The sequence below is a fragment of the Amyelois transitella genome, chromosome 14 (genome assembly GCF_032362555.1).
Source record: "Amyelois transitella isolate CPQ chromosome 14, ilAmyTran1.1, whole genome shotgun sequence".
In the NCBI taxonomy this organism is placed as follows: domain Eukaryota; kingdom Metazoa; phylum Arthropoda; class Insecta; order Lepidoptera; family Pyralidae; genus Amyelois; species Amyelois transitella.
The window spans coordinates 10,987,402-11,015,239 of record NC_083517.1 but is presented as its reverse complement, the minus strand read 5'-3'; the positions used below and the strand labels follow the sequence as shown (position 1 = coordinate 11,015,239).

Genomic DNA, 27,838 nt, shown 5'->3' with positions numbered 1-27,838 from the left:
AACCTTGCAACCTAGAGTTTATTTCATTTAGCGTAGGTATATTTTATAACATTTGAAAAACAGTAGCGTAATTGTCAGATCACATATCCTGTCCAATATTGCCGCCTTCTTATTTCTCTCGTCAAAAGATCGTTTTTATTATTTAAGTTATTTTCTTAGAATTCTTCGTCTCGTGATTGAAATGACGCGGCCGTGGCTCAGCCTGCGAGGCTGCGATGCGCTGGAGCACGATTCCTTTACATAATTAGATATCGAGACCCGTCACAACACCGAGACAAAACGACATAATTAAATTAATACAAATTCACAGCCGCTTTTTGTGGCCGGACACCGAGACATTTCCAATTTTCGTCTATCTGCGTTTTTTGTGCGCGTTAATTATAGGATGAATGAGAACCCGGCGACGGTAAAAAGCGGCGCGCGGGCGGCGGCGTGCTCGCCCCGCGCGTGTGCACGCCGCTCATTGTGCGTGCGCCCGCGCCGCTGTGCCCGCAGCGCCGCGCCGAACTGAATCTCGACCACCGAATTTTTCTCACATTTCAATTTTGTCCTTGATATCTTGATCTTACAGGCATGTGACGGTGAGTAGCTTCATTCTAAGGTCGCGTCAGGAGACGACAAACTATAAGAGTTGTCTCTTGGTTATCTCTGACCATCCACAACTATGTTCAGGGGCTTTTAAAACTTGAAGGATGTAATTTGGCTTGAATGAATAAATATATAAACAATCCCACGATTGCATATTTTGAAATATTTAAGCTATGTGGATTATATTTTCTTACGAAGAGTTAGAGTTAGTTGACATATTGTCAGTATGAAATATTCGAAATTAAGGTATGCGTGTCTGATATATTTAACTTAGACATACAGTTTTTTACTAGGATCAAAAGCCTATATTTTTAAACCCTTTCATCTTCGTAACAGTAAACTTGTTAAGTTCGCCATTCTAGAAGCTTTTATCTAATCATCAGTTTGTCCTACCGACTTTGGATGCCCCGCTCAATACCGGGAGCTAAACCTAAACTTTGGTGCTTCTATGAATCTTTACTTTCCTGATGAAACAACGCAGGAAAACATCGGAATCATCTTTCTCTACAGGTCGTCAATTGACCTTGAGCTTTTTATGAAGCCCATTTTTCCCCAAACTCCGAGCCCAAACGAACCGTTCACCTCCCGTCCAATAGCTCACAACGCCGCGGTCGCTGACACACTACGCATAATTATATTTTTAAATAATTCGGGGTATTCCACTACCGTAATATTTCCTTATAAACTTTTTGAAAATGAACTCAAATTACATACCTTTAAGGTCGAAGACCATCTGCGTATTGTAGTAGCCGACGTCGCCCCGGCCGGAGACTGCAACAATATTATAAGGTAATTAGATAAGAGTTAATAACAACCTCGAATGTACTGCGCTCGTTAAAGTCGAGTTTAGCGAGAATAAGGCCATCTTTAATTATGTTTAAATTATTCTTAGATTCGAAATTTATTATTCTTCTCCAAAAAGAAGGGACAAGGAAGCAAGTAAAAATATATTACTCGTATATCATGTTGTTTCTTGTATCATCAAACTAAATCGTCTTACGAGTATTTCGGTATTAGCAGAGAAAAGCTGATTATTTGCAGCAGCAAGCGTTGGAATACAGTTTCTATCGAATATGAATTTGAACTCGTTATAAAAGAGATTGCACTTCGTCATCAAAACAATATACTGCATCAACAAATTTTTAAACTGCTAACAAGGATGGCAATGAAGACAGATTATAAAAAATATGTTTAAATAATCTTACTTCTTTTGTGTCCAGTCTTATATTTAACTTAAATATAACTATTATAAAGATAATAATAGCGTGATAAGGGAATGTTGTGATGTGAAAGAAGATGTAGTTACAGGAATAGAAAAGGGTATGTTAAGATGGTTCGGTCATGTGGAGAGGATGAATGAAAGCAGGTTGACTAAGCAGATATACAAGGAGAGTGTGGAGGGAAAGGTCGGAGTGGGAAGACCTAGACGAACGTATCTTGATCAAATTAAGGACGTCCTGGTAAAGGGTCAGGTCAAAAGTACCCGAAACCGCCGAGCTTGTATGAAGAGAGTTATGAATGTGGACGAAGCGAAAGAAGTATGCAGAGATCGTGGCAAGTGGAAAGAGGTAGTCTCTGCCTACCCCTCCGGGAAAGAGGCGTGATTTTATGTATGTATGTATGTATGTATTATAAAGAGGGTCGGTACCGGTCAAGCGTGACCCTTTTACACGAATTTGCACTAAATCACCTCGAACGGGTGAAACTTTTAGCACATAATGTCGTCTGTCGCCAAAAACACCTGTTCCTAGTTTCCAAAAGGGATTCATGTCATGTCACATTTAAAACATTCCTTAATATTTCTCCACAAGTTTGCAAATGTGTCGAAAAAGCTAAGTATTGATAAAAAAATATTAGCTAAACACTAAATCAAACTCAAATATATAATTTCTTGCGAAACTGTAGGTAGGTAACTAGGTAGGTAGGTAGGTAGGCAACTGTAGGTAATAAGAATTAAAGTTTAATAAACTGCTGTTTAGATCCACATTATTTCGTTTTATAAAATAAATAACAGTCTAACGATACGCTATATTAATTTAAGGTTGCTTCTAACGATGATGACGTGTGGAGGGCCATCGATCAGATAGCTCCACGAACCATCGCGATAACGCTGCACATGTCAAAATTATGTTCCAAGACGATCGTGCTAATTGAGAAATGTATACGAATTGTGTTGATAATGTCTCGCAGTAACTAATTTATTTTTATCGATGCAACATGCCATTATTTTGCATTATGTTGATGGGTATGAATAATATGACAAGGAATGATGGATTGCTATCAATCTATAAACATGGAAGATAAACTATTACAATGCAAGTAAATGCCATAGACGTGTTTTGTCAATTGCCTAATTAATTTTGATATTCATAGTTAACAGTCTGTAAAAGCGATTGAAACTTACGAATTCGATGCTTATCTTCCAGACTATCAGTTATTTTTTAATCATGCAAATTTTTGTACCTGGTTGTATCTTTGATGCTAATGTTAGTTCCATCATCTCTCAAAATGACAGCGAAGATCACCTCAAACCTGATAAAAGAAGAATCGATAATCAACAACGAATGACCTGACCACCTGATATGCTTACAGTACAGGAGGTTACGCGAATCTGTGAAAGAATACAGAGGTCGTCGACCCGGCTAATTGCGTCTCATCCCGTATCCCCTCGCCCTCGCCCCCTGCCCCACCCCCTCCTCTCTCTGGGTCACGCAGACCTTCGCAGCGACCACAACCCGGCCTATATACGAAAATCGATCGCGAAACGAGCACAAGTTCGCGACAACAATAAGACGAGATGGACAATCAATAACATTAGTGTTTCTACACACAGTCCTTACATTCTTTGCTGGTTTTATTTCATCATCACTATACGAGGAATCTCCCCCATCAGAATAGCGCATTTTAATTCCAGTATTGAAATGTGTAGTTGAAGGCGTAGTAACATCTTGGTAAAAGAATACTGTGATTGAAACCTACGATTAGAATTCATTGGTTTTGCATTAAACTTTGGGCAGTACACAACATTGCACGAAGAGTTCTTTGAGATAAAACCTTAGAAGACTCAGTTTAAAATAATGGGTCAAGTTTATATCAATCTATCATCACTCTTGTAATCCGCCAAGCTAAAAATAAATAAATTTAGAATTTATCTCCATCGCTCATCAAGTCACTGTAGATACTTACGAGATTCATTGTCTTGTTGACCAAGACGATCAAAATAGAACGAACACCGGTCAGATCGTTTCAATCGATTTTTATAGATAAACAAAGCAATTAAAAATACTGTTTGTATTATAATAATCGTATACTATACGCAAATACGTTACCATTGATGCCTGTAGTGATATCGTCAACTTGTAGCACGCAGGTGCACTAATTTGATACTATTATCTTTATCAAAACTAGTTTTTACTACTGAGTCATTTTTTACGGAGATACAATGTCAGCCATTCGCTTTGTGCCGCCGACCGGTGACCGATGCGGTGATGAATGAGTGGAGAGAGCAGTCCCCCAGACCCGTAATGAGTGCCCGCGCGCACGACAGGAAGAGGTCGCGTTTGACTGTTACTGGAGGCGGCGTTGTGAGGATCTGTATTGGTTTGTGTTATAAGTATAATGTCAATGAGTCTTGAAATTTTCATAGTTTTTGCTGTTAAGCTTTTGCATGACTAATGAGACATTATTATGAAATGATTTATGTAGATTATGAAATGGTGTTATAAATTGAAGAATAGGTACTATCTATATATTAACAAATAAAAAAATGGCAACTGAATAACCATTGCATCATGACAGCAAAGACAATGGCGGAACATTTCAGCAAATCCAAGTCATGTCCTGGGCGGCGGCGGCGTGCGGACGACATGTTCTCGGCCCGACTTTGCACACGATTACCTCCCCTCGCACTCGCTCGCATACCAAATCATAATAATTTCTAACCCTGCGATAACAATAAACGGTTTGTCGACGAGCGAACTGCTTTAAATTCAGCGGGCGCGCCTCCCCCTCGACATTCTTCTTTCAAATTGGATTTAAACATTGCGAATTACCTCTTTTTGATTCGCGGGCTAGCCAAATGGGGACGATTTATGGAGTAGAGTGAGTTCGGCGGACTCCCTGGGGGCCGGAGGATCATCCGGGCCGGCCCGGTGTGGTCCGGCGCCGTATTTCACTGGTCCGGCGATTTAGTGCCGGGCCTGTGAGCGATGGTCGGCACCTGGGTTTAAACAGTACTCCCGGACGCATCGTTTATTTCCCGGCGTTTAATGCGATCCTACATTTTAAGTCCCGCACACCATTATGCTGCGGCCCGGCTCCACTTTCATAAATTACTTCTCCGTCGCTGCCGGATGCTGCCTTACAATCTATTTATTTCTGTACTAATGCAAATATGCTTGTCAAGAGCTTTTTGTTTTTAAAAATTATAAATTTAATTAATTTTATTTAATTTTTTTTAACATTACTAGTAATGTTCACGGAAAAAGGAAAAAACATTATGACTTTTATACTGGAAATAGAAATGGCTAGTTGAGCTAAAGGAACACTTTTATTCACCTTTTTTATCATTGTGCGCAAGTCAGTGCCATATTCGTGCGTGCGCAAGTAGACTTTGCATAGGTATACGTAAATGAGGGTGCCGTGCGATGTGTTCGTAGAAACAGTTTCTCCGAGGCGATTGATCGTGAACTCAACTGCTTACGCATTTCAACCTAAACGATAAAACGTATAATTGGTGTATATAAAAAAATATACTACTATAATGTACTATAAGAACAATTATTTTTGACAATAGCAAACGACCTACAACTAAATTTATTATCTTTCAGTTATAAGATTTCTGTACACCTATGACAATTTTTAGACCAGTTTTTGACGACTTTTGAAAAGTTCGTATAATTTAATAACGTTTTACCAATTATTTAAGAAATAATAAATGTATGATCTGTATTCAAGTATATTGTTATGATTGTTTTTATATATCTTGAAGCAACAAAAATATAAGTTTGTTTAATGAACTCATAAAGTTTTCATGAAATATGAGGAAAATGCAGAAGTTTCATGTAACATGAAATAGGGGTCATGAAGTAAACTGCAGAACAAGATAGGTCGATTGCACTGTATTATCGCAAGACTTTAAATTACTGTAATCAATAAGTTGGACTAAGCAATAACTTCAATTCGGTTACGCGCTGATCATACAATTTTTGTTCCTTTGTTTAAATTTCATTTTTTTTACTACCTTCTAACTAATGAGGTTGTGTCTCATTGTAATTGCCTGTTTGACCAAAGTTATCTATCTTACACACAACAAATTTCTGAGTATGTGCTTTCGTCATTACAATTATTACATCAAAGTTGAGCGATATCTTTTCTGCAGTTTCGGCTGCTCTTTGACAGTTACCCTGTTCTTTTATTTATATAGATGACATTGTTTTAAAATCTGTGTTCAAACGGTGAAACTTTGTGTACAGGTGGGCGTGTCACGGTAATCAGGGCCTTAGATGTCTTCATCGGAAACAATACTTTATAATGAGATATCTCCATCATGTTCACATCAAATTATAATAAAATTACAATGGAATTGGCAGCAAATCACCGTAATGTATTCGAGTTGGCTTTCCACGTAATTTGGTGTAATAATGTCATCTATGTAAGTGAATGGGAGTCATGCGTTGTTTGCGGGAGTAATAACGTTCTGTTTCGGCGGTAATGACGTGTGGCTTTTTTATTCAATTTTATTATGTAGGTGTGAAGCTAAATTATTGTCGAGGGCTCGATATGAAGGCATTAAGTTGTATAAGAGAGACACGCGTTTTCTTATTGCCTTTTCTTCTTGGTATTCATATCTGGAATTCAAACTTTTCGAAGCCCAGTGTAGGTAGCACTTGTTGTTTACTTTGCTGTTGCTAAAGATAGATAAATTTTATAGCTACTGAACGCCCAGTACTGAGAATTTTAATTCATAACGAATGAATAGTCAACTTAAAGCGAAATCGTTTAGTTAATTTGGCTGTGAGTTCAGTTTCTTTTCTTTTTATATCAAAAAATGTCGTATATAATAATCTGAATTAGATATACCTATAAATACACGTTTGTTTGTCTTCTAGTTCGTGACGAATAAAGACATGGTCGTGTGTTGCCATATGCCTGGGAACGTGAACTTTGCGGCCAGCGCCACCTGTCGCAACAAATTGGTCATTTGCAGTTTCGGCCCGTGTGCTGAACTACGCTCAGCGACGTGTGACGGCGATGTTGGCTGACTGTCCCTCTTTTCCATCATACACAAACTTTTACTCCAGTTCCTTGGAATGGCTGTACCGATTTTCATCGAGAAGTTGAAATAACCCTAACTATTCTGAGCATATCAAAATAAACAAATAATTTGCAATGTTCACCCAATTTGTAACCCTATCCCAATAAATTTAATTCAACAAAAAGTTACTAAGAATAGAACAAATTTCTACAACAGATTAGGAATCAAAAAATTGCATAAAATATATTGGTTTATTAGTTTGGCTAATAAATCCATAGACATCCACGAAAATCTTAGAGTATCTTTTCTGTTTGATGTAAAAAAATGGATACCGTGAGTAAGACAATTATGTTTATTACATATAAATACTTACAAATAATTGGCTGGAATCTAAAGGTGTTATTAAATGGTCTAAACCGATAGTCAAATATTGCGTGAACCATTAACGGTAATTCGCACGTTAAGCATGTATCCGAAAACGAATTTACATGACCACATGCGAAATTGAGCAATGAAGCATGCATTACATGACGATGTTAAATGTTAACAAGCAGTTAATTAATAAACAGTGGAAAATAATCATCAAAATGATCATAAAAGACACAATAATAAAGAAAAAGTCTGATATATGACAGAATCAATGATGCGTATCAAAATTGTAGTCATCATATATTCAATAGATCATTATTTTAATCAAATCGACATACCTATGTATATAACAAAACAGTTGGTTTATAAAACTCTACGTGATCATGCATAGTCATGAAAATTTGTTTTTGACACGTTAATTCAAAATGAATATTTAAGAATATTAAAAAATATAATGAATTACAATGAGTTTGTCGTCTGCCATATTGAGGCATTCACCATATATCTTTAGATTACGTAATAAGGCATATGCAAGATTCACAATGACGTGATATAAATCATGCATTGTCATCAAGTTCGAATATTAATAACATATTTGACCTGGGAAAAAATAACAGCTGGAGTAATGATACGCTTTTTAGCAGAAAAAGTAATACGATGAATTTTTATACTGAAATGAATAAAAAGTAAATAATCTTATAACATCTATGAAAATAAAGAAAGTTTGGAAAGGATCAAAGTTATATGAAGAAACAAACATCAGCTATATAAGTGGGTCGTAACAGCGGAAGGGAAAGGAGTAATCTGTAAATATGAAAGGAAAAGGTAATCAAACAATCTATCCGCTGGCAGCTGAACATTCTGTAGGAATTTCTTTTTAATTTTGCAGAGATCTCGTGAATACAGCTTTATAAATATCAGTTTTCAATAAATATTAAAACTAATATATATATATATGTAATATCTTTTAACAATAAAATTGAACGTAAGTTCTAACTAATCTTTAGAACGGAACTACCAACTCAATCTAAAAGCGATAGCCCATAAACTTTTTTGTTTATATTTTTATTAATATAATTATTGCATTCGAGCATGAGTAAATATTTCATTTAAGCATAGGTACTTGATTATAATAATGCATGAAACAGACGAAATTAACAGTAAATATTTTTATTAATTCGAAAAGATATTAATTAAATGAATGAATTTGCTTTGAAATAGCAAACTATGATTACCTAAATCGTTAAGTTTTATATAATTAAGAATAGCTCAAGAAATTAAATAAAAGAATATCTTAATGATACAGTTAATATTCAACTATTTAACTTGGAATTTGGAAAATTCTTACAAGCGAAAAACACCAATATCCATCTCAATTACAAGAAAATAACACCATTCTTATTGAAAGCAGTATTTGTTTACCAAAATAACGCGCGTCAATAAAACAAATTAAAAAGGTCCCCTCCCGATGATAAAGAGACCCGGGGTCCACAATGGGTCGGTTTTCGAGGGATCCAATTGCAGAGACCGGCACGAGTCAAAGGTGACAAACGTTGAATATAGAGCTGGTATTTCTTGGGATTCAATCCAATGTTGGGACAACATTATCGACAGTAATCGATAATGAGTTACATAATAATATTATCAATTAAAGAGATAAGATTTAAAACCGGTTGTAAGCCGATGGGCAAATTTTTCAATTCACTAGAGTTTGTCTTGAATTTAATAAACCCATATATTTTTTTAAAGATTATACGTAATTTTCTTTTATTTATATTTATTTAAAACAAGCTCATGAACAATAAGGATACGTTATCATTTTGTTAGAGTAATATGTTTTTACTACAAATTTATCTACAAGATTTGTACAACACAAAATGATAAAACGAATTTGAAAATATAACAATTTATACTCGTAAAAATTAAGGAAATACTTGTAATAATAGTTTTGATATTTAAATTACAATTCTGATAATACCTTTGCGAAGTTTGTATACTCTCTATTTATCAAATATTAAATAGATACTAATTTGCTTTACCAATGCATTTTTAAACAGAGTTAAAAAATGTTTATCGAAATATAATAAATGTGTCGATATTGCAATACGTCCCTATTTGCAAGGGTGTCGATGTTCAGATCTAACCCTTCTGATCTTCATATCCACCTGACCCGAGCTCAAAAGATTACGCACCAAGCTGGCGCGGCGCCGGCCAACAGAAGGCGACAAATATTGTTAGGGTTATTTTTTATGTCGTGAAGGGCGACCTTATTAATATCTTGACTTCTGTACGCGGTGAATAAATGATGGATAATGATGGGGTTGGAATTGTTGGAATCGGCGACAACATTATTTTGTTTAACAAGACTTTTTTTCCTATGGTTTCATAGGTCTTGATGTTCTTACCTTGCAGAATAAATATGTGTATTTTTTATTATTTTTTATTTATTAAGTGAATTTAATTTAAACAACTAATATTTTTGTTTACTTGTGAACTTTGAATAGACCGATTAAGAATATATAACAAAATTAACTAGGTATTTAAAAATATCGCTCCACACTCTTTCATAACTAGTAAGTTTGCATTATGGTTCTAAGATACGACCTTGTGGTACTCCCGTTCATATTTAAGTAAATTATATTCTTAATCAATAGTAGTACGGTTAAAAATATAGTTATGGAATAATTAAAAACGAGAAGATAAGTCTGCAATGTATTTAATTTATTGAGTTGTTCAAATGCTTAACTATTTTAATCAATGTAATCAGAAGCCTTTCCTTAATTTAAATATGCTTTACCAAAATAATTTTAAGAATAACGGAACTAGGTGTGTTCCCATTTTTCATATTAATAAACTTGTAAATTATATCCAACGACTTAGGATCTCTGCTTACTAAGCAAAATGTTATTTATGGCTACTCCTTATGACCCCTTTATTGCATCTAAACATTTAATTGACAATTAATTTATTTCTCGTCTAATGTGATTATAATCACGACCGTTGCATATACCTAATACCGTACGGTCAATTATGTAACCACTGATATTATGCAAAAACATTTATTGTGTAACTAAAGATTTATTGCCAATAAATTATGATATTCTTTCCATAAATACGTTGCTAATAGGGAAGCTCTAGTAATCTGCATGACAAATTTTCCAGATTCCCAGCACATTCTTACTGAGGAAATTATTGTGAACTTTGGTATTTTAATTATGAATTTAAGTTCGCTCATGAATACAAATGTAAAAAAAGCATCAATATGCTATTTGATGCAATGTTTCCACTTTAACATAAAATATAATTTCTGAAGTTGCTTAAATAGTTTAGGGATTCATACAAAACACATCTAACCATTCAAGGAAGATTTACTGTCAGAAATGTATTCCTCATTTATGAAGAATTCGGCAATAAAAACAGGCAGAAATAACTTTAAAAGCATTATTATAATAACTCGTGTGAACACTGTTATATTGTTAATGAGGCAATTAGTTTCGTGTTCACTTACCACTAAAACGCTCGGCCGGCTGGTAACGCGCTCGCCGGTCTCATAAACTGCCAACGCGGAATAGGCAAAGGTGTCGAGGTTTGCCGGGACGAAAAGAATACTAACCTTTCATCCGATAACAAACCTTAATGTTTGTAGGATGTAGTCAAATACATTGATCTAAGATTTATTTCAAAGATAAGACGATGACCCCATAATTTAAAAATTATATCAACTAGAAAATACTGCAATTGTTTCAAATATGCGCCTGCAACAGGCTAAGATCTAAATGTATCCAGTCCAGCCAGCGTCACTGTCTTAATATATAGGTATTTTGATGACAACAAATATCTGGCAGACCATTGAGTCAAGATACCTACACAAGACAATAAAGGACCATTTTCATAGACTTCTAATGAAGCATACGACATCTTCGATGATACTGACGGCAATAGAATAGACGTGAATCTCATTCGAGTAAAACTCCACGTTGATGAACATCAGCGCAGCATCTCAACTGTTGCAATGATGCAGACGATATAGATTTAATCAAAATTTAAGATAGATACAGAATCCTATTTAAAACCAAAGATGAACACATAGGCTATCACGACATATGTAATTAACATAACAAATAAGCCAAATGAACACTTTTTGAGCTCCAAAATGATGACTACCAAATCAAAACACTCTTAGGGCTCCAAACTGATACCAATAGAAATACATGAATCACTGTCACGAAACACGGGTACTTATAGGTAGGAAACACTGACACAGCACTGGCCGGTACTGACCGTGGCGGTCCTGCTGGGGCAGCATGGGCCGCGGCGGCGGCCAGGCGGGCAGGTCGCGCAGGCGCATGGAACAGTCAAGCGGCTGGTCGCGCAAAGCCAGCGCGGGCATGGCGCGGCCTCGGCCGCCGATCCTAGGTCGCGCCGTTGCAACAGGCGTCCGCCCCCTACGCGCGTCGGCGAGACACTGCCGTGCTATCGCCGCTTTTTTCAAAGGTTTTTTTCGCGGGGCGGAGCGGCCGCGCCGACCAATCGCAGCGCGCCGTCGCTCCCCGCCCCCGCACCGCTACTATTTACGTGCCGTATATTAAAAGGGTTTTCCGCGTGCCGTTATGGATTTTCCTACGCGAGGCATTTTACATATCTACGGACGGTCCCGGGACGCTCGCTCATTGGGATTACTGCTGCTTCAGACCTCTTGTTCTGTGTAAACATTGGGTGTATTTTGTTATCCCACTTCTGAAATTTTATTTAAATGTTGCATTAAGAGTTAAATGGCATACATATTTTGTAACTTCTTTTTGAGATCTAAATGTATCTGTCACACATGTGCTTAAGTATTTATTTATGTTTGGGGGTAGCAATCTGGTGGTCGTTTTGGCAGCACGTGTAGAGAGGTTACGTCACGCGCGGCGCGTTAGGGCGGGGTCAGTGACCGCCGACTCTTGAACTTGAACCCGAGCAGCGCCCTCATCCACTAATTAGTCATTTCTTTCGATCGCCGCAGAATTGGGCGATATTTTCTGCGGAAACTACTTGAGATAAGCAAGCGATAGACGCACAAACATCTACGAATCTACATTCGTAAGAATTATTCATATCTCCGAGGGATAATATGACATGGAAACATCGAAACTGTCATCTGTATAATTAATATAAGCTGTCCCAGTACAACTTGAGATAGAAATACCGTCTTCTATTATTATAACTCAGCTTCTCTATCAAATGGCGGAATCTTCTTTGATTTACATGCAAATTACATAGTCCCATGACACATAACTGACATAAGTACATAAAAAGAAGCCTTAAGGAAACAGAAGGCAAACAACTCTACATTACCTACTTGGACTGTCTTTTAAAGCTATTTTTTATTAAATATAGAATAAAATATTCCATACTTATCTAATAATATGGATATGCAATAAAATATACATTCCTATAGTAAATAAAGATCGGAAAAATATAGAAGTCGTATTCGTAACGTTCTCATTCGTACGTCAGAGTCGTGAAAGCGTTGCGGGGACAAATTATATACAATGTAGAAACGAAAGGAATTCGTTGTAAAATAAAACGTCATTGTCGTTAAAAAACTAATAAGAGACAGCTCTAGGTATTCATGTCAATAATAATGATCTAGTTTTTTATTCATTTTTTGTAAAGTGTATGGATTCCATTATTTGAAAATTATTAAAATGCAAATTAGTTAAGCTCGTTGAAATCTTTTTGAAGAGAGATTGTTTTTATTATAGTTACTAATTTATTTTCACATACATATTTATATTATGTAGATTCTACATAGCTACATATCATAAAGTCTTTAACCCTTGCTAGGTAGACAGAGCCAACAGTCAATTTGAATCTCAATTCCATCACGAAGCCTACAGCTGGATGTGGCCTTTCAGCCCTTTCACGATTTGGGGCCCTGTCTACCCCGCAAGGGATATAGACGTGACTACATGTAACTAACTAAACTAACTAACAGTGTTTTGAGGCTCATCACGTGTGTTTTATTGTTTCTGGTTATTATTGATCTAATATGTCAGTGCTTCGCATTGTAATATCACACTTTATTATAATTCAAGGCATTTACATAGGTACCTATAAGATAATAGTACGTTTCATTGGAATAACCGTTCGGTCAATGTGAGTCATTTATTAGTATTCAATATGGATGTAGGTATTGGAATTAATTATAAATAGAAAATATTACAATAATAATACGGTTATACTTATAGAGTATTAATTATCAGATAAGGTCAGGAATCTAGGTATAGGAATAGGTGATCTTATACCTATATAAAATACTTGTGCCACAATGTTCGTTCCTGTACTCCTCCGAAGCTTGACCGATTCTCATGAAACTTTGTGGGCATATGGAGTAGGTCTGAGAATGCCCAACATCTATTTATCATATCCACAAAATGCAAAACAGTTTGCCGGCACAGCTAGTAATAATTAAATTTACAAGTAGTACGTTTCTAGAGATAAAGACGAAGTGGTCTTCTCTAAAACCGCGTCAAATATATCTAAGTTCGAGTATTGTAAGGAGGTCCACAAGCAGGGTCGCTGTCGTTGAGACTACACCTGCCTTCTCTATCTCAAATACAATTAAATAATACTCTATCTACTTGCAATTAAACTTTAGATATAAAGAACTTGTAAGGAATCCTTAAAATAGGATATTCTATCTTTCCCATGGTTGTTGTAACTAAGGGAAAGGTAAATGAACTTGATATTCTTCTTGTAGGCGATGGACTAGCAACCTGTCACTATCTGAATCTTAATTCCACCATGAAGCTATACTGCTGATCTTGGCCTATTATTCTTTTCAAGACTGTTGGCTCTATCTACCCCGCAAGGACTATATACCTGATTATAACGTTTGTAAAAAGAAAAGTGCACATACATACATACATACATAAAATCACGCCTCTTTCCCGGAGGGGTAGGCAGAGACTACCTCTTTCCACTTGCCACGATCTCTGCATACTTCTTTCGCTTCGTCCACATTCATAACTCTCTTCATACAAGCTCGGCGGTTTCGGGTACTTTTGACCTGACCCTTTACCAGGACGTCCTTAATTTGATCAAGATACGTTCGTCTAGGTCTTCCCACTCCGACCTTTCCCTCCACACTCTCCTTGTATATCTGCTTAGTCAACCTGCTTTCATTCATCCTCTCCACATGACCGAACCATCTTAACATACCCTTTTCTATTCCTGTAACTACATCTTCTTTCACATCACAACATTCCCTTATCACGCTGTTCCTTATCCTGTCACTCAATTTCACACCCATCATACTCCTTAACGCTCTCATTTCCACTGCATTTATTCTGCTTTCATGCTTCTTTTGCCATACCCAACTTTCACTCCCATACATTAATGTCGGGACCAACACGCCCCTGTGCACAGCCAGTCGAGCCTTTTTGGATAGTTTCTGACTGCTCATAAAGGCATGCAAAGCTCCATTCACCATGTTCCCCGCGTTCACTCTCCTTTCAATATCACTATCATACTTGCCATCTGATGTAAACTTTGATCCTAGATATACAAACTCTTTCACTTGCTCCACTTTTCCTCCTCCAATCAAAATATTACATGCTGTCATTTCTTTCTCCATTTCAAAAACCAGTGTTTTAGTTTTACTTACGTTCACTTTCATTCCTTTCTCTTTTAAAGCTTCATGCATACAGTTTACCATCTCCTGTAACTCCTCCGCTGATGACGCCAGTATAACCTGATCGTCGGCATAGAGCAGACATTTGACGAGTAACTCATTCATCCTTAATCCACTTTTAGACTCTTTCAAATCTGTCAAACAGCTATCCATAAATAGGTTGAACAGCCACGGTGACGCAACACATCCTTGCCTAACGCCTTTCTCAATCTTAAACCACTCAGTGTGCGCTCCGTTTATCCTGACACAAGCACTCGAATCCTCATATAAGGATTTCAGTGCTCGTATTAAGAGACTGCTCACCCCATGCATAGAAAGTGCTGACCACAATTCATTCCTCTCAACTCTGTCATAGGCCTTTTCCAGATCTACGAATGTGCAATAGACTTTTTGACTCTTGGCCAAAAACTTTTCGGCTATGCACCGCAAGGAAAAGACCTGATCAGTACATCCCATTCCCTTTCGAAATCCCGCTTGAGCATCCCATATTTTGTCATCAGTTTCATTCCTGACTCTATTAATCAATACCTTAGCATACAATTTGCCGACGACGCTAAGCAGGCTTATACCACGATAATTTTTGCAGTCCAGCTGTGACCCTTTTCCTTTGTAAAGTGGCACGATAACAGCCTTACACCAATCTTTTGGTACTCGGCCGCTTCTCCAACACAAATTGAAAAGGCAGTACAACTGACTAGCTACTACGCCTTTTCCTGCTTTAAGCATCTCGACCGACACTCTATCACACCCAGCAGCCTTTCCCGCTTTCATACTCTTAAGTGCTTCCACAATTTCGAACATTTCAATTTCACCTTCCATCTCATTCTCTTTTTCTTCGCTATAGCAGAAATCTTTCTTATTTCCTTCCTTTTTTTCAAATAAACTTTCAAAATAGTCCTTCCATATCTTTAGTACACATTCTTCTCCTTTCACAACGCTACCATCCTGGCATCTGATCCTAGTCAGCTCTCTGGTTATAGTATTTCCTCGGGCTGACCTTACGGATTTCCAGAATACTTTCAGATTTGACTGAAAGTCTTCTGATAGCCTTTTATCAAAATCCTCTTTATACTCTTCTTTCTTTCTAATCACAGCTTTCTTAACCAAATCTTTCATTTTCTTATATTCCTTACGTGCTTCATTCACATCTTCATCTATAACCTCTTGCATTCTTAAGTTAGCTTTTGCTGCTAACAAATCCAGCCATGCTTTCTTCTTTAATCGCACAAGTTAGTTAGTAGTAGTACCTGACTAGTAGTCACTACTTACCTGAATTCATTTTATGCCGTTACTGTTGGTTCTGCCTACTCCTTAAGGAATAAAGTGTGATATATGTGTGTGGCTGTGTGTTTCAAAGATATTGATGATTTACTTTTTGACCCCTTTGTAGGTACTTACCTATAATAAAAATATTACAAAATCACCTAAGCATTTGCAAAATCTTAGAATTACTCAAAAGCATTTTTTCACTGATAACCAAACAAAACAGCCTTTACATTGAAACATTTTATTTGAGATATAACTTAATTACCATGAAACCCGCTGCACTCGGCGCTCCCCCGCCGCCCCCGTCTTTCTTTTGTCACGGCGAGTGTCGCTTGACCCGCGCGCTGAACGCAATGTCATTATACACCAAAATAGAGCAGGAGCTTGAATCTGAATTCCATCATAAAGCCAAAAAGCTGAACGTGGCTCTGTCTACCCCGCCAGGGATATAGACGTGATTATATGTATGTATGTATGTAGAGCAGAAGCCGGTGACATATTTCTCTCTTAAAGGTTTTATGCATACATACGTACATACATATAATCACCTTGCGGGGTAGAGAGAGCCAACAGTCTTGAAAAGACTGATAGGCCACAATCAGCTGATTGGCTAAATGTTTGAATTGAAATTCAAATAGTGACAGGTTGCAAGCCTATCGCTTTAAGGAATGATGTCAAGTTCATAAGCCTATAGGTATTAGGTTGTATGCAATCATATTTTTTTGGATCATTAAGCCAAGCAGCTGAACGTGGCTATTCAGTCTTTTCGGGACTATTGGCTCTGTCTACCCCGTCAGGGGATTAGTCATATAGACGTGACTATATGTATGTATGTTTTTTGGAAAGTAAATCGTAAATAGTGAGAAGTAGCCGACCTATGGATAATGTAGTTAACAATGTTTATCTCAGTCTTAAACGATTTATTACATTTTTAAGTAAAATGTTTTTTACCTGATAAACGCTTATCCTTTAAATGCCATTGAAAATTGCATGCAGTTTTTCAGTTTTTAACCGAATATCAAATTGACCAAGTCAAATAAACAGCTAAGATATGGATTGTTCAGTGTGTTGAGATTACGAGAAAAAGTTACATTACACCAAATTTCTTTAGATCAACACACTTTTTCTCCGAAGGCTTTTTCAGAAACGACCATAAACCTTCAACGGGCTCTCTGACCACAATTGGCACAAAGCATAGTGAGATATGGGTCACGTGACGTCAGCTGGCATCTGCCACCCCCGCACCTGGCGCCCCCCCCCCCACTCCCCGCGCCCCGGGCACGACATGCAGATTTATCGGGTTTTGCCATAGAAATCTAATCACGATGATGTAGAGGCGCTGGAAATGACTAGTTGTGTAAATAAAAATAACACGGTGGTAGAAAGGACATCTTAAATGAAGTTTTATAGAATAACTTGGTTGTGAAACATTACGAAAATATCTTCAGGTTAAACATTTATTTTAATATTTATTTATAAGAGGGGAAGGATAAATCGTTGACAAAGTAGTAGCTAAGTAAATAAGTTCTTAGTTGAATCTTTTCCTATTACTTCAAGTCGTTAATGACTAATTATTATGAAAATGCTGTTGCCTAAAATTATTACATAGATAGGTAATGTAGGTGTATCACACACATTTATTAATATTTTTATTTGTTTAACAAAACTGAAATTAGCCAAAACAAAATTAACCTACACTAACACATGTTTCAGATTCATGCGAAACTGTAGACTCTTCGCGATATGATAACAACATGCATCGCAAAAAAAAGAAACCGTTGGACAATAATTAGGAGAATCGAGAGTGTAAAAGTCATTATGAAAGCATAATTCACAGATACTTTATCCTAATATATCTTACAGAAGCAATAGTCTCAAGAGATCTAGGAGACTATTGAAATAGAAAAATAAAGCTAAATATCATGTCGTTTCCAGTAATACTAATCAGCCAGTAATAAAGTCAGATGGAAAAGAATACAGATGTGGGCCGTTGAGTGTAGCCATTAGTTTATCTGCAAACTGACACCCGCGGGCGAGCCCGTTGCTGGGGACATGCGGACATTGGGATGTTAAAAAAATTATCGATAACAGCATTATCTACCTACTTAATTGAAAACTTTATCTAAGTTTTACACATATGCTTTGCAACTTTGTAGGGATAGATAATTAAAGCATTGCTTGCGTGGGTTTGGTTAATCGTCGCATTTTCTGTAAACGTCTGTTAAAAGCAAATCCTATGGGAACTAAGTATACTTTTTCTCTGCAGCAACATTGAAGGTGCTTGATAAAATTGATTAATGCTACTCTGTCTAAATCTTTTAATGTAAAATCTAATGGGCAATAACGGAAAAAATAATTTATGTTAGTAAAATCAGTTTAACCACATGATGATGATGTTACTACCCCTTCACTTATTTAGATAAGAATCTCTTATCTATTTCACAAGAGAACATAATTTAACCCTTTTTTAAGTGGGTCATATTCTTGTTTATATAATTTGTACATGCTAGACATTTGTATCATTACAAAAGCTGTTAATTTAGGTTACATTACGACTGCAAATATGTGAAAATTGCCAATTTATGAGCGGTGTCGCCGCATCGGCCCTGGATTACAATAATTATGTTCTTTAGCCTTATGCGGAAAAATTGATGCAAGTCAGTACATAGCGAACCAACAGCTGTCATAAATATAGCATTACATGATAGATTTATGAGCTGTATGTCGTCAGGATTATGTTAGAACACAGCCTGAACATTAGAAAAAGTGGAAGAACGCAAGTCGCGCTTTGAAATGAATATGCTGTGGAACACATTTTGAAATTTGTTTGATTACTTTTTATAGTCCATACATACATATTATCAAGTCTATGTCCATTGCGTGGTAGACAGAGGCAACAGTCTTGAACCTCGAATCTTTCACTTTCTTTACAAACATTCGCTGACCAGACATTACGTGGAACCATTACCTCGTCACAATAAAATTCCCGGAACGGAGTCGGGACGTCAACAAAGAACGCGCCTTTAGTGTGGATATCATTCAATTTTGTTCAAGAATTAAGGTTTGTATCGTATTTTAATACATTCCCGGCACAAAAGGAGTACCTACGTCGTACTCTTAAACTAATAACTTGTATAAAAAGATTATCAAATCTTGTTCCTCCTGGCTTTAGTCCCAATTGCATCCTCACCACTCTGCAGGAGCCTTGGGTACGCCTTGGGTACTTTACATACTGCAAAGCCATGATGTAAGCTTAGCTTCCCTTCAAAGCATCAGGACGAATATAAGAAGTGGCTTCGTGTAGTACTTTGGTTGGGGAATCAACTTACTGTTATGGTTTTGCCTAAGATTAAGAGGAAATAAATGTCTTCTACGTCTTTATCCCTTACGGCGGCTTATGGTAGACTGAGAGGTCATACGTTCAGCTGTCAAATTCCGTAATTCCTTCCAAGTCTGAGCAACCTTATATTATTTTTACTATTTCATTTGATTTAAAAATTAACAATATAAAACATTTAAAAAGAGAATAAATGTTTCCATGCGGGCTCTATCTAATAACCGTTGCAGCCTCCCTCAGGTGTGAGGGATCTTATCTGATGGTGAAGTCATTAAATTATGACCTCCGTGACGCTGGACCCACACTCCGGGGGTCCTGTTGGGACATATAATCACATCTTTACACCTTTCAGGGCAGACGGAGCCAACAGCCTTTTGAAAAGGCTATGATCAAGTCCAGCTGTATGGCGTAATGTTAGAGGTAGTGGAAGCTATTGCAAGGTCAAACCTTTACCCTGTCGTTATGTTTTCTTTGAAGGGCAGGCGACTCCACATCCTTAGTCACGAAGAAAAAATATAATATTAAAAGTGCCAATTTAAAGAGTCAATTAAGGGAAAGGCTTATAAGTTTAAATTATTTTCCATCCTGCTAAATGTGGTTTCTAAAAATATATTTCATACATAAATATATCTCGAATGGGATATATGTATGTTTCAAACTTACCGGTGATGACGCTGGGCCGCGGGGGCCGTATGCTGGGTCGCAGCGGGCACGCCCGTCGTAGGAGCCGACGAAGGCGAGACTCGGGATACGCCAGCCATGATGTTGATTCGCGACGATGCTAGAAAGAAATATATTTTTTTAATTATGATATCTCTTTTGTACTGATAGTTTGTGTTATTCTTTACAAACTTTAACAGGCATATTAGGGTAAGTCCGGGGTAGATGGCCATAGGGGAGAGATGGCCTATGGAAATATTTCAGGGACTCGTTGACTAGATGTCACTGTTAATCGTTTAGTTCGCCGCGCGTCGTCCATAAGAGCAACGGTATGGCAAAAGATTTGGCGAAAAAAAAAGAAAAAGTAAGTAAATCCTTTGTTTTTTCTTTCGACTACTGTGAATATTATTTTGATGTCAATTGTTTTATACAATTGTTGTGTCAGTTTCTGAAAATAATGGTGATATTTGTATTTGTTGCAAAGTATACAAACAATGCTAAGTTATTACCTCAAAATTATTTGTTTCGTGTCATGAATTGTTTTAGTTTTAGTTGTGGCCATCTTGCACGGAAAAGAAGGAGAGATGGCCAATTGTAATCGGTGTATGATAGCCATATGGCCATCATATACCGACTGCAATTAGCACTATTGCCAAGGTACAGAAATGATGTTTATCAACTGGAGTGTATCCTCTCAACCCAGAAGCGGTGCCAGATTACGCATTTATTCAAGAATCTAGTGACTCAACGTAAAGATCCAGATTACACCCCATCTCGAATTTTACAGGATATACCTATCACCTATTCCACAAAAATTAATTGAAGTGCGTAAACGAGCAAAGCAAGTTGGAACACTATTGACATCGGAAGAACACATCAAAACTAGAAAAAATGCTGCAGAAAAAAGTCAAAAAAAGGAAAATGTGTCAAAATAAAGAAGGAAAAGGAAGAGACAAGAAAAGGTACTGTTCAATGTGTAAAAAGAAAAGCCATTCGAATATTATCTGATAATAGTGACGATATTCCAATAAAAATATTGTCAGATAAGAATAAAAACAGAAAGTTAGACAAAAAAGACAACTGCCGTGGATGTGGTGAGAACTACTACGAAACACTTCTCATCGAAGATTGGCTTCAATGTACAGTGTACCAGTTTTGGGTTCACGAACACTGTACTGCATTTGAAACCGCCACAACTGAAGTGCTCCAGATGTGGCGAAGAGAAAAGAAGACTTAAAAGTAAAAATGAGACCAAAAAGTAATTATAAGCCTAGAATTAAGTTATGGCCATCTTACCTCTAATGCCTTGGCCATCACACCCGGACACCTCGGGAGAGATGGCCACTTGTGATTTTTAAAAAACTTTAATTAGTAAGGTGTTCTCATTAGAAGTTGTTACTTTTATGTTTGTAATATCAAAGTTGATTCTTTAAAGTTTAATAAAAAATAAATATAATTATAAAAATATAAGTATTTGATTTCTAGTAGAGCTAAGAAAAAACTACCCCGGACTTACCCTATTTTAATAACCATAAAATTTTTGAGGACATTTAAAAAAAAAAACTTGAGACTCACTTGACCAAGTTCACATACAAGCGAGAGAATCATCTATCATCAAAAAGCTATAATTGATTAAAAGTATCCAAATTCCGCTAATACATTTCCAGTTCCAATGACTAATAACAAAGTGTTAATAAGATTACTATGAATGGATATCTATTAGATAAAATAAGGTGCGAGTCTAAGGCGCCCGCGCACAGGTGGCGCGCCGACTCCACGCGTGGCGCCACAAAAAACCACCCCTTTACCTTTTATCTATCTATTGCTAGTTTTTTTACCAACAATTATTCATCTATTGCCGGTTTTTATCAGCAATTATCGTTCTAACACCCGTTTGTCGGAACAAATTAACTGGTTTATTGAATGCTTTGCTGGTTAACGAGACAATGATAGTTAAAGGGAAATACTTATTAATGAACATGACAGAATTTAAGATAATTTTCTTAGAACATTCAAGTTGTTTTGCCTTCAAGTTTTACTAGGCAACTACTTACCTGCGTCTTGTTAAAATCGTTAAGTATGTACTTATTTATCTGCGACAAAATTCCTGAAATCGACAATACTACATAATGAATGTTTTCCATATGACAATGAGAAAACACTTTCACTTTTATTTTCGGCATTAAGATACGAAGTCTTGATTGTTAAGTCTTAAAATAAAGTTAAGTTCAGATAAAAAAACCTGTAAAGAGCCGGCGCGTGCCGCTGTAAAAAACCAACCCTTCCTCGCTTCTATTCTGTTGCCAGTTTTTTATCCTCACAATCTAACGCCCGACCCTCTGCTGGGACAAATTAACTGTTAGATTCCCACGTTCCAACTGTTAGCAACTGTTACTGACAACCTTCTTTAAGCTAATTTACAGCGAAACATGCAGTGCGAATAGAAAATCATCTACATACATATTGAACAGGCGTGGGACGAGTACATACGCTAGCCTCCCTTTTTCAGACGGATTCAAAATATAAAGTAGTGTAAAATACATAGAAGGAGGCGTCGCGAAGAGGCGGCGCCTCCGCCGTCTCGCTCACTAATGTATTCACATTTCCCGAGCCGCTCATTTTTTATCGCAGTCGCGCGGCATTAGAATTTCCAGGCGAGAAAATCCCACGCACACTGCGAAATGCCCGTGCGCGAATATAAACTTTAACACCGCGGTGTAAAGTTCATCGACCGCAGCGCAGCTGTGTGCCATCGCCGCCACCCGGGCGGAGGGGGAGGCTAGAGGTTCGTACATTGTAAATTCGCGCGGGGCCGGGGGGAGGGGGCGAGTGTACGGCTCGATAAGGCTCCGCGTCTTCCGCGCGACCGGCTGCCGTCCGCCGGACTGCGACCGGACGAGCATAAAACTGAGATAATTATTCAAGTTGAATGACGCTCGTTGGGGCTAGTGGGCGCCACGTGTAGCCGCCGGAATAGCGAACAGGTTCAACACTTGTTAAACTTGGCGTCTACATTACAATGTTGACGTAAAAACCTGGAACGTATTGGAAATAAAAAATGAATGCGGATATTTCCACGGGTCTGAAACCTCGCTCACAACAGGTTGAAGCAGTTAATAATTGACAGGATATCAGAGGATCGCTGATATTTGTGATTCAATGCAGCATTTTTTGAAATCAAACATTATAATGAATATTGAAAAGATTACTATGTGTACAATGTTCATTTTATGCGCATACATCAGTGTGTTCGTCTGCTGGTCGAGCGACGCGATGACGCCGCGAGGTTCATGCGATCGTAAATACCCAATCGACTGCAGTAAAATTATAAACTGTCGTTCTACATATTTCTGAACAAAAATATACTTATTTGTTTGTTTGTAATATCTTTCTTGCACAGAAATTTACTCAGTAACAAGAAATAGTGATAAAAGAAATAAATCACTTGCAATGGCGGACTTATTTTTACTCTTCTATCAATATGAATACTTACTTACTTATTTATTGTGACATTCCTTCTTTAAGGTTCCTTGTAACTCATTGAATATTACTTAAATGTTGGCTTACATGTGTCCTGATAGAAACTCTCAAAAGTTTTGATGGAACAATCTTTATAAAGTTATGTTTAGTTTGGTTTTTTTGGCAAACCATCAGTGTGTCTCCTACACTGATGGTTTGCCAAAAAAATCTTTTTTTCTTTATTTATTGTTTCTGTCACTTGATGTTCTGTTACTTGATTTTTATTTTTGTAATGATTTTCAAGTGTTTAACTGACGTCGAAATGAAAATAAATAAAAAAAAATAATTAGAATTTTAACTTTTCAGTATTTTCTTTTTCTACTAACTTTAGGTTAAGTTTTATTTCGAACTTTTGGATGGCAATAAATATAGATGAACGAGCAAATGTAACCTTTATAATTGTTTGTGACAAAAGGAAATCCCACACAGTCTGTAGTGTTCGCGGGTTGCGGCCCGCGCCCCGGCGAGGGAAACTGCGTCGCTTGGAGAATGGGTGACGTAACCGCGTGAACTGAACGGACAATTTTCATGTTCATTCACTTATAATTTGTTGTTCTGGCAAACTAACTTACTTTACTACACAATATTTTTATAAATACATACCTATAAGTACACATTTCACGTCTTAACGCCTAATGAGTAAACAGAGCCGACAGGCACTAATTATTTGAAACTATGTTTATTAGTGGATTCAGGGATAGTATTTCACAGTAAAAAATGTGTAATCAATAATAAAAATAAGTGACAGAACCAATTGGGAAAAAAACTAAAATACTATGCCGACCCAACCTTAAATAGTGGGAAAAGATAGCGACGAAGAAGAAGATGTGTGAGAAGACACACTGCTCTGTAAATGTGTTATCGAAACAAGTGCATTAGTCCGCAGGGCCGGGGCGCGCCGGGACAGGTGCGGCGGGTCAAGGGCAGCCAACGGGACAGCGCCGCGCGATGCAACTGGATCACTACAAAAACGGGCCCAAATTACAACTTATTCCTACGACGGAAACGCATTTTTTAAGTGTCTTACTTTTTACGCAGCTCAATCATACCAAAATTTTTAGCAGGAATCTTATTGATAGTCATAATTTCACTACTGGATGTTATAGGACCATAAAGGTCATACGAGTATTTACCACACATGTAGATCATGCGCATTAAAGTGTAGTTTTGTTTTCATTTGTCCAGTAAGTTACTTAGTCAAGTCTCAGTTTGAGGATTGAGCAATAAATTATAATCAGAAGATTTGTTACATTTGGAATTTGGCTCACAAATTAGAATGACCTAAAACATCTAGTTAAATCAGCGAGAGTAAATCTGCACTAGTCCTGACACCCAGTGAAAGAAATGGTCAAATTAATCTACTGAAAATATTGGGTTCCAAAATAAGAATATGAATTTTGCCCATTGCGTGAGTATTTATTATGAAGTCGAGCCCTGAAAACATTGCACATCATTTTGCCATAAAAAAGCGCCAGGCCTCAGACTTCGACGTCATAATCCACGCTCGTTAACCACCCCATCCAGGGTTGCCAGATTGTAGCTCAATTCAGAGAGGCTTTTTGGATGTTAAGGAGTATGGTAGCGATAATCTTGCATACCACCTGAGAATAAAAACGAAAAAGATAATTTTAATTCGATATTTTATTAGTATACCCATGCAAGGGCAAGCTAGCAAAATAACAAGGTAGCAATGATGAAGAAGACATATCTCACCTTGAAAACTTAAACAGTGTTAAATCTAGAAAGCAATGGAAGTCTTTACTTCCTTATTCAGAAATAAAAACTCTTTGGAGCAATCTCCCGAGCCCTAAGACCTTGACGAATCCGCCCGGCGTTCCCGCAATAAACGCGTAATTAACGCGCAAATATCCGGAACGCAATCCTACGGAACGAATAGATGCATTAAAATTCGGTAATGATATAAAATGCCAGATTACCGAATGACCATAAAATTTAAAACCTATCAAGCAATGAGATAAAAATGAAATCCGTAAATTCTATTACGGTGCATAATGATACATTACGTACTTCAGCTTTTCGTAGAGCTACATATTAAAGCAATTTTAATTTCTGATTTGTTATCAACGTCATAAAAGTTACCATCTTCTAACAAACACATCACTCCACAAACAAATTAAATCAATGAACCCAATATTGACCTCAAATCAACCGATTAGTATTCCCCAAACTCGCACCACCTATCGGAAGAGCATTGCTTATGACGAATTAGCGATTGAATAGCAAGATTATGCCGCGACTAATGAGAGTTCGCTTTTCCATAACAATAGGAGAGCCAGGTGTGCTTCCGAGACCCGCTTCCTTCCCCGAACACCCACTTGCCATGCGAAGCCGCGAGGTGCCCATTGTAATGGACGCACGCGACTGAAATACATTGTGTGGTGTTTACCATGATTGATATTACATCTCGGGTTAATCGACGGTGCGGTTTCAAGGCCGACGACACATTGTCTTGATTTGTTGATTGTTCACAAGTCGCTATGTCGAATACCTTTGAAGGCAACTCCAATGTATTTGATACAAAGGTGAAAATTGTACTATAGATAGTGCTTGTTTCAATGATGAAGATTTCATTAGACTTTTAAATTGTCTCAAAAGTAATTATTTCTTCTTCGACGTTACCTTTTCCCCACTTTCTACGCGGGGTCGGCACAGTATGTTAGTTTTTTCCAATTACTTCTGTCAATTGCCATCTCACTGGTCACTCCCTTTCTCCTCATACTATCCTTTACGCCATCCATCCATCTCTTTTTCGGTCTTCCCCTATTTCTTAAACCTTCCACTTCCATATTTAAGGCTCTTTTAGTAACATGACCTTCCTCTCTTCTCATGATGTGTTCATCTTTTATTTATTGGCGTTACTTTTAAAAGTATGTTATTATTTCTTAAGAGTATATTTGGTTCAGGCTAATTTATCTTCCTTTTGGTTGATTGGTATGGACTAATGGTCACTCTATAAAGAATGAAGACCCTTACCCTACCCCACCTAGCTCACCACATTAAATCAGAAGCTGGGTTATCTCATTTCATTTTTAAGAAGCTTATTTCCGTTTCCTTATATGACTGCTAAATTTAAATTGGGTGTAATTCACATACATATATCAATATGCTTTTTAAACTCACAAATTACAAAAGAAAGTATTTATTCATTTAATTTTAAATGTTAGTACAAAAAAGTTCAAATCAGCCTTGAAATTTCAGTTGAAAGCACTACATTACATTTCTAATTGCCATGACTATGATATCAACCTTCAGGAAGAAGGACATAAACGCTGATTAATTCTAAATGATACTTTTAAAGATCTTTAGTTTATTTCCGAGCTCCGCCGATCGACAGCCGATGGGTTAAGTTCGGATATAAATCATATGCGCGTCACGACCGGCGCAGGTGTGCGGCGCATGCGCAGCATACAGAATGAAAAGCTCCAGGAGCTGGGATATAGTATTTTTAATCGTTTAACGAGTTAATAGATTTAAGTGTCAATTTTGTTCAACAAAACATGACAAAATAAAAGAAAAATGTAAATTAAGATCTATAATAAAAAACGTGGCCATTCAGTCTTTTCAAGACTGTTGGCTCTGTCTACCCCGCAAGGGATATAGACGTGACCATATGTATGTATGTATGTAATAAAAAAGCGGGCGTGGCAGATTTAGATGGCTATAAAAATATTTGAAAATATATGTTCGTTATATGTAAATTAATTTTGTTACAAATTACCTACACAAATTTATGAGCCTTTAATTTATTGAATTTCTATTTTTCACCGTACAAAATGAAATACGGAATACAGAATAAACACCAGCTCTACCGTCTACTTTATAAATAAAAATCCTTGATCACAACACAAATATAACAACAATATTGTAACTAGCTCTTATACTAAACTGGCATTCAGTCCACCATTCAAATTCGAACTTTAACTCCACTTACTAAGGTTGCCAATTACCACTAAATCTGTCAGTTATCCCACAACAACATTGTCCAGACTTTACATACAGTTTTTTAGATCTGTTCTCGATATATGAACGCGCAGATTAAATGTAAATACTTGACGTGACGGCCATACAAACTTCTACATATCGCACTTGTTTTATTTTGGTCCGAAATTCGTGGAGATCGCCTTTTCGTACATTACAATAAGGT

General features: G+C 37.0%; 1 protein-coding gene across 5 annotated transcripts in view; it reads right to left on the bottom strand.

Annotated features, from left to right (window-relative positions):
* The window catches only part of LOC106137283 (protein nubbin), a 160,125-nt gene that overhangs the window by 58,472 nt on the left and 73,815 nt on the right, over window positions 1-27,838 (bottom strand). For 4 of the 5 annotated variants that reach the window (XM_060947657.1, XM_060947658.1, XM_013338090.2 and 1 more), the window contains 2 exons: window positions 20,158-20,275; window positions 1,303-1,359 (listed from right to left, as the gene is read on the bottom strand). In XM_060947657.1, the coding sequence (XP_060803640.1) occupies window positions 1,303-1,321 (19 nt within the window). In that variant the 5' untranslated portion in view covers window positions 1,322-1,359; window positions 20,158-20,275. Of the gene's footprint in view, window positions 1-1,302; window positions 1,360-11,494; window positions 11,662-20,157; window positions 20,276-27,838 lie in introns of those variants that run through there. The other variant, XM_060947656.1, reaches the window with a different exon arrangement.